General features: G+C 44.1%; 1 protein-coding gene across 2 annotated transcripts in view; it reads right to left on the bottom strand.

The window, feature by feature from the left end:
• Positions 1 to 369: 369 nt before the first annotated feature.
• The window catches only part of HSD17B7 (hydroxysteroid 17-beta dehydrogenase 7), a 30,369-nt gene continuing 22,334 nt past the window's right edge, over positions 370 to 8,404 (bottom strand). For both annotated transcript variants that reach the window (XM_028104799.2, XM_028104800.2), the window contains 2 exons: positions 4,380 to 4,478; positions 370 to 1,950 (listed from right to left, as the gene is read on the bottom strand). In XM_028104799.2, the coding sequence (XP_027960600.1) occupies positions 1,849 to 1,950; positions 4,380 to 4,478 (201 nt within the window). In that variant the 3' untranslated portion in view covers positions 370 to 1,848. The remainder of the gene's footprint in view (positions 1,951 to 4,379; positions 4,479 to 8,404) is intronic.

The raw sequence follows: 8,404 nt of genomic DNA, 5'->3' as shown, positions 1-8,404 counted from the left end.
TAGAACAGAAATAAATAATAGTTTGTACTGACTATGCATCTACTAGGACATAGTCTTCCAATTCTTCAAGGTAAGCACGGGTAGCGATATTTTTGTAATTAAATCAAGGTATAAACTGAAGTAATCTGCCCTAAGTTATCAAGTTAGTTAATGACTGAACCCAAATTTGATCCAGTGTCCTCCCCATCCCAGCGCCCATGCTCCTGCCCCGGTGCCTTCTTGCTTGTCTAGATGCTGCCTCCTGAGTGAAGGTTCAACACTCAGAAAACCGAACTCTCAGTCAGACAGGACAATGTCGCTCAGCGCCTTATGTTGCATCATTTGAACCATGACTCTCTGGCTTATCCACCTCTAAGAAAAACCGTACTGTTATCATTCTCAAAAATGCTCTTTATTCATTCACATGTGTTATGGCATTTAACGTTCCTCCACACCCGCGAACAGAGAAAGCAGAAAGAGCATGACTCCACTTTATAGATGAGGAACCTGAGATTGACCATAAAGTGCTTCTCACACACTTGCAGCGTGAGTGATCACAAGAGCACAACCCAGCGCTGCTCTCAGCTCTCCAACCTCACCCCTTCTCAAGGACAGCAGGGAGTGTGCAGAAGCATTCAGCCCTCGTTTTCACATACAGAAGGCTTAACTTTATTAAAAATATCTTTACCAACAAAATGAGGGAAACTATAACCAAAAAATTCATACTTAGAATATAGAGAAACTACATTTCCATACAATTTTTCACTTTTATCAAGTCATTCAAATTTTGCTCACTCTATTATATTCCAGGTATAGTGGTTGTATGTAGGGTAAAAACATCTAGGCATCTTAGCATTTTCGTCTTTATATGCAAACCACTCCCAACCACTGCTAATACCAGCAGATATCCCACCTGCAATTATTCAATTGGAAAATTCTTTTGAAACAATGTGAGTAAATAAGTTTTTACTGCACATTTGCATACATTAAAGTATATCATGAAAAACAGGTTGGTCGGCAATGAACAAATTTGCAAATGGTGTTAAAGGCCAGGCCCAACATTAACGCAGACCACCTCGACCTCAATGAAAGACACTTCCAAAGGAAGAAAGAATTCAAGTGCCCAAACACATATATAATTGTGTTCCTGCGATTAACTACATGGATATCTGTACTAGGACTGTTAGGATTCTAACAATCTCAGGACTTTTAAAGATTTTCTTTATCTGAGAGTGAGAGCACGTGTGTGCACGTGAGCGGGGGGAGGGGCAGAGGGAGAGAGAGAATCCCAAGCAGACCCCATGCTGAGCACGGAGCCCAACTCGGGGCTCAATCTCTCGCCCCTGAGATCATGACCTGAGGTGAAATCAAGAGTCAGACGCCTTAACTGACTGAGCCACCCAGATGCCCCACAGTCTCGGGATTTTTAGAAGCACCACAAGGAGGAAGAAATAAGGTACAAGACCTAAGAAAACTGTCCATAAGAAAAGGAACAAAGCTCAGATTACCACTCAGAGAGTGCACAGTACTTGCTCCTGTTCCGGCAGGCCAATTTGCAGGGCTGGTGAGTGCCTGTGTCATGACTACTTGAGTCCACACCTCATCCCACCAAGTGGAGCTTGGGCTCCAGTCGGCAGAACCAACAAACACATCCTTGGTTCGGTGACTCGAGCACATTCTGGAGAACAGCTAACTCATATTTTACTTATCAATCTTTTTCTCACGTGCACGCATACAGTCTTAGAGACAATCCTGAAAGGAGGGAAAAGAGACAATTACAGCTCACTCTTTACCACACAGGCACATCACCCAACTCAACAGAAACCCAGAATGCACAGTAGGTATGCGATGTTTCAGAGAGTGTCATCGTCAGCTCTGATTATTTGTTTTTTGAATGGTGTCCCTAATACGCTTTTCCAGTTCCAGTAAGTTTTGGTAAAATTTTTCAGCAGTGTCTTCATCTAGGTCCATCTGGAAAAGAAGCAAAGATAGGGATGAACAGAAAGGAAAAATAAAACGAATGGCATTTGTGTAAAAGGAAGGTATTCAACATACGTAAGAGAATAACAAATAAACAAAAACAACAGGGCTGGTAGGTCAGGGCTGGGGTTCCTGACTCTGAGATCCTGAGGACGTGTTCAGGCCAAACTTCAACCCTCAGCAAAGCCACCGATACTGCCCTTACACAGCAAGACTGAAAGATCTGGTTTCACTCTCTCCCCTAACTCCTGTGTATCCAGTTATAGGAGACATCAGCCAAATGAGATATGAGGACAAAAGAGAAAAATCAAAAATTTTTTTTGCAATTAAACTGCCATCCACCTAATGTCCACCTTCTTCCATAAAGAGCCCAAGCTTTAGCCGGGTTCACCGGCCTCCAGACTAAAAGCCTACGTTGCCAGGCTCCACGGAAGTGACCCTGCTCTGGCCAATGAGATCTGAGTGCAAGTGGGTAGTCTTGCCCACGAGTCCCCTTCGAAGGTATGGGCACCCCCATCTTTCCCCCTTCTTCCGTCTTGCTCTCCTGAGCCAAAGAATGAGGGTCACACCCCAGGGATGGCAGAGGAGTGACTGAAGGACCCTGGGTGCCTGGCAATTTGGGGAGCTGCCACACCAGCCCAAGGCGACCACTCTCCAAAACTGCTCTTACATGCGAGAAACCTGAGCTTCCATCCAGTTGAATCTGCTGTTAGTTCACACCCTCTGTTTCATGTAGAAAATCTAATTTTAACTGACACATTGTATGTAAAAGCAAACTCTCAGCTTCTATAAAAAAATAAAGCGATATCTCTTTTCAGGTCAACACAGAGCCTAAACTTTTTTAAAATCCTCTTTCTTCACAAAGTTGAAAGGCTGAAAATTAAAAACTTCTTAACATTTTGGAACTAACACTTACATTCATTATAAATCTCGTCAGAGTTTTTCTGTATTGGAACTGGAAGAGGCATTAGAGAGCTCCTTCAACCCCACCTTTGAACAGAGGAGAAAGTGGACTTCCCCAAATTAATCAACATTTTTAAAACACTTTCTTCAGTGCATTTCCATAAAATGCTAATACAATATTTTGGTTTATAGAATGAAGCATTTTTCTCCCTAGTCATTCCCTCGAGATTAATCGGTAGTATGTTCAAACAAACTCTGAGGGCCTTTTTAAAAGGAAGCTTATTAATTTACAATAGAGTTCCCAAGGTGTGTTCTCTGTGATATTAAGTACTACATAAAATGTGAAGAAAAAAAAAGTCACGTAGTCAAGAAAAAATTATAAACGGTAGGACGAAACATTGCGCACGCGCACGCACACACACACACACACGCACACACGTGAACTGTGGCAACTCCTCGGAGCCTTCCGTGGGCAAATGTGCTTTGTGGAAGTCTCTGAAAGTGGGGAGTAAAATATGAAGCATTTCTCAAATTTACTTGGCCAACAAACAGCTTTTTGCAAATCTTCTCAAGGAACTAGAATCCCACAGAACGTATTTTGGAAAACACTGGAGGTTCATAGGTTCATTTTTAGTAAAGAGACACCATGGGAAGCAAGAGAATGGTTCCCCTTAGACCTCAAGCTACTGACACAGACAAGATCACTGCCAATTATTTGACATCGCTGAGAGAAATTATTTGTCTCAATCTAATTTCATTTTATGCCAGTGCCTCCCACATAAACTAGGCAGTGGAAAACAGGAGGCTGAGATAAACCTTACTCATGACAAAAATACAAGAAAAATAGCTTTATAAGTTCAAAATAAATTTTCTCATTTTCTTATATGTAACTCCATGTTTGGCTTCTTTTTAGAAGACTATACAGAGTCTAAAAACCACAGCACCAAAGGGTTCTTTTTTTCCATACTTCATCCCCTGCCTCTTGAAAATACCAATGGATTGAGGCAAATAATTGTCACAAGCAGAACTGAATACTCACAGGGAAGTGAACTTCACTCGGAAAGATACTTTGTGTCATCCACCTTGCAACACGTTTCTTGAGCACCTACTATGTGCAAGGCTACATGCTAGGGAAGGCGGTATAATCCTCCCCCTCACAGAGCTTATATTCAGACAGAGGAGTCCGACATTGAGTGAATCCTACACAGAAGAGGTATGAGATGGCAAGAAAGCCTATGATGGAGGCACCTGACCTGGTCTGATGGGTCCCAGAAGTACATGCTGACATCTTAGGCCCAAGCAGAAATCAATCAGTTGAAAGAAGGGTAAGAGGCATTCAGGTGGACAGAAGAGGACATGCGAGGCTCAGAGGCCAGAGAGAGCAGACGGGGATGAAAACAGGCCAGGGTGTTGCCAGCGACCAGAGAGGGAGACCAGACAGGGAAGCCAGGGAGCCGGGGACCAGTTCAGCAGCCGAGCAGCAAACGGTCTCCATGCAACAGCGTGAACATGCTTACCTTCTGGGTTGTTACATAATTACTTCCAAAGCCAGTGGTGGCACTCAGATATTTGGTCAGAGGATTAAGAGACTCGGGCTTTTGGTGGAAAAGCCATACCTGGAAAGGGAGAGGATGTCAATGATTTTTTTCTTCTTTGGCCCAAGATGAGTGAGGCTGTGGGGAATCTATAATCAGCACTTAACCAAGCTCTAAACAAACTCTAAAAATTCTCTTGAATATCATCGGCTTACGGTGATGTCTTCATGAGCCACCAGTGTAACCTGCTTAATAGTATCCTTTGAACATTTATTTAAAGCAGAAAAAGCCTCATATTTTAGCTGTCTCTTTCCTTAATCCCCAAGTTAGAGTTCACAGCACACTGACTAGCTGTTTCAGAGTTGATACTCGGCCCAGGCCAAAGTAAGTACAGGTCACTGATGTAATATTTCATTTTCTTAGTAGATAAGCATGACCATGCACACCATTCAGAGGACGTACATGGCAAAAGGTGAGTCTCCCTACCTTCCCGATTTTCCGGCCACCTAGCTGTCCTCTCTGGAAGCACACACTCTTGCTAGTATCTTACATATTCTTCCAAAGAAAATCTGTTTGCTTAAAAACACATATATCCTCTTCTCTTACTTAAATGGAAGCAAAATATACACATTATTCCATACTCTGCATTTTTCACTTGAACGATAGGCCCTTCGAGATATGTTCAAATGAGCTGTTTCATTCGTTGCTAAAGAAGCCCAGTATTCCATCTCATGGATGGACCATCAATTATGCAATCAATTTCCAAATGATGGATATACACGTTGTTTCCAGTCTTTGCTATTACAAACCACACTGCAGTGAATGATGAATACATCACCTCACGTGAATCTGAGTACATCTATAAGATAAATAACAAAGATGGAATTACTGGGTCAAAGGGCTGGGTGTGTGTTATCTTGAATGATCTTGCTAAACAGTCCTGGATATAGGCTTCATCAGTCTACCTCCCCTTAGCAGTGCAGGAGAATGCTTGCTCCCAACGGCCCTGCCAGGATGGTGACATGCCAAACCTTCTCATCTCTACTAATTAAAGCTGAGAAACAGTCTTTCATTACAGTTTTGATTTCCATGTCTCTTAGCATGAATAAGGTTGAGCACCTTTTCATGGGATTAAGACAGTTTAAAGATTCTCTCTCTGTTCATACCCTTTGCCCACCGTTCCAGCAGGCTGTTTCTCTTGATTGGCTGAATCTCCTTAACTAGTATAAAAATGAACCCTTTCCTATGATACGAGTGGCAGCTAATTTTCTTCCACATTGTGGTCAGGCTTTGGAGTGTATTTATAGTGAGGATTTTGGTCATGCAAAATTTGATTACTTTCATGTAATCAAAATGTTCAGGGGCGCCCGGGTGGCTCAGTCATTAAGCGTCTGCCTTCGGCTCAGGTCATGATCCCAGGGTCCTGGGATCGAGCCCCGCATCGGGCTCCCTGCTCGGCGGGGAGCCTGCTTCTCCCTCTGCCTCTGTCCCTCCCCCGCCCGCCCCCACCCCCGCTTATGCCCTCTCTCTCTCTCTCTCTCTCTCAAATAAATAAAATCTTAAAAAAAAATGCTCAGTCCTTTTTCTTGCAGTTCCTGGGAGGAGCTAAGCCCCCACACTCTTAAACTATTTAAACATGTCCCCATATTTCCTTCTAGTAATCGTATCTTTTATGTGTAAATCTGTTATCTAGAATTTTATTTGGGTATGAGGTATGAAGAAAAGATCCTATTATCTTTTTCAGCAACATAACCTGAATAACCCCTCTCCCCCACTAATTTGGAAGGCCGTCACTGTCACAGACCAGGTCCCTGTATGGTGAGGGCCTGTCCCAAACTTTCCATTCTATTCCACTGATCTGTCAAGTCACATGCCAGCACTATACTGTTTTCATTGAGATAGTTTTCCTTGAAACCTTAAATGCTGAGGAGGGCGGAGCAAGATGGCGGAGGAGTAGGAGACCTGGATTTCGTCTGGTCCCAGGAATTCAGCTGCATAGGGATCAAACCATTCTGAACACCTACGAACTCAACAGGAGATCGAAGAAGAGAGTAGCAACAACTCTCTGAACAGAGAAGCGACCACTTTCTGGAAGGTAGGACGTGCGGAGAAGTGAATCCGAGGCGATATTCGGGAGGATAGACAGCGGGGGAGGGGGCCCTCCGTGGGCCGCTTCTGGCAAGTGCTAGAGCCGCAGAGCACAAAATCGGAACTTTTAGACGTTGGCTCCGCTGAGGGACGTCACTCCAGTGGCAAAGCGGGGAGCGGGGGGGGAACCCTCGCTGGACAGTGTAGTCTCAGGACCCTCGGGGTCACAGAAAGACCGGGGGTGCCTGAGTGCGGCAGAGCTCCCAGGTATCAGAGCAGGGAAGCCGGCTGCAGAGACGGAGCCGAGGCGCAGGCTCTCAGCTCGGGGTGGCCATAAACTGTGATCCGCGGCCCAGTCGGGCCTCTGCTCCTCCAGCAGGGATCCAACAAGCGGCAGAGCCGGGGAGACTCCCCTCCCTCCCCCAGGAGGAGCGGTGCGGGAGCGCACGGCAGGGATCTGCTGGGTTTGGAGACTCCACACCGAGTCGGGTGCCAGAGGTAGAAACGCTCGGTCACAGGCCGGGTGAGCACGGAGTGCAGCTGGAGGCCCCGGAGACGGGAGTGATGGACTGCTTTTCTCTGGGGGTGCACTGAGGAGCGGGGCCCCAAGTTCTCGGCTCCTCCGGGCAGAGATTGGGAGGCCACCATTTCCACTCTCGTCCTCCAAAGCTGTACCAAAGCTTGCAGGGAACAAAAGCTCCTGAGAGCAAACTCAAACAGAATACTGAGCCCAACCCGGCAAGGGCGGGGCAATTCCGCCTCCCGCAAAGACATTTGAGAACCATGGCAACAGGCCCCTCCCCCAGAAGATCAGTGAGAACCGCCCACCAAGACCAAGTTTACCCATCAAGGAGAACAGCAGAACTCCAGCACTAGGGGAATACTGCACATAGAATCCATGGCTTTTTACCATGATTCTTTAGTCTTAAAAGTTAATTTTTTTTAATTTTCTTTATTTTTTCTTTTTCTATTTCTCTTTTTCTAATTTTTCTTTCCTTCTTCAACCATCTTATCAATTCTTTTTAAAATCTTTTTTAATTTTCATTTTTACAGTCATATTCTATCCCTCCATTGGATTTAACCTTATTTTTTATTTATATCTGAGTTCTTCTTTCTTTAAAATTTTGGGATACAGTTTCTTCTAAAAGACCAAAATATATCCTAAATCTCTAGTGTATGGCTTGCCTGATTACATTATCTTTTTAAAATTTTTCTTCTTTCTTTTTTCAACCAACTTCTTGTCAATTCCTTTTTTAAAATCTTTTTCAATTTTCATCTTTACAGTGGTATTCCATCCCTTCATCGATTTACCCTTATTTTTGTATATATATAAGTTTTTCTTTCTTTAAAATTTTGGGAGGCAGTTTCTTCTAACAGACCGAAATACACCCAAAATCTAGCGTGTGGCTCTGTTCCATTCACCAGCCTGACTGTATTTTTTTTTTCTTTCCCCCCTGGTTTTGGGTCTCTTCTGATTTCTTTGGTGTATATTTTCCTGGGGTCGTTGTTACCCTTTTAGCATTTTGTTCTCTCATTCATCTATTCTCTGGACAAAAATGACAAAACGGAAAAACTCACCTCAAAAAAAAAGAACAAGAGGCAGTACTGACTGCCAGGGACCTAATCAATAGAGACATTAGTAAGATGTCAAAACTAGAGTTCAGAATGACGATTCTAAAGATAGTAGCTGGGCTTGAAAAAGGTATAGAAGATACTAGAGAATCCCTTTCTGGAGAAATAAAAGAACTAAAATCTAACCAAGTCGAAATCAAAAAAGCTATTAATGAGGTGCAATCAAAAATGGAGGCTCTAGGGCGCCTGGGTGGCTCAGTTGGTTAAGCGACTGCCTTCGGCTCAGGTCATGATCCTGGAGTCCCAGGATCGAGTCCCACATCGGGCTCCCTGCTCAGCAGGGAGTC

Source organism: Eumetopias jubatus, unplaced genomic scaffold (genome assembly GCF_037043125.1).
Source record: "Eumetopias jubatus isolate StellerSeaLion01/CBP00866 unplaced genomic scaffold, mEumJub1_p1.0 scaffold_12, whole genome shotgun sequence".
NCBI lineage: Eukaryota > Metazoa > Chordata > Mammalia > Carnivora > Otariidae > Eumetopias > Eumetopias jubatus.
The sequence above is the reverse complement of the archived record's forward strand: the minus strand, read 5'-3'. Positions and strand labels throughout refer to the sequence as shown.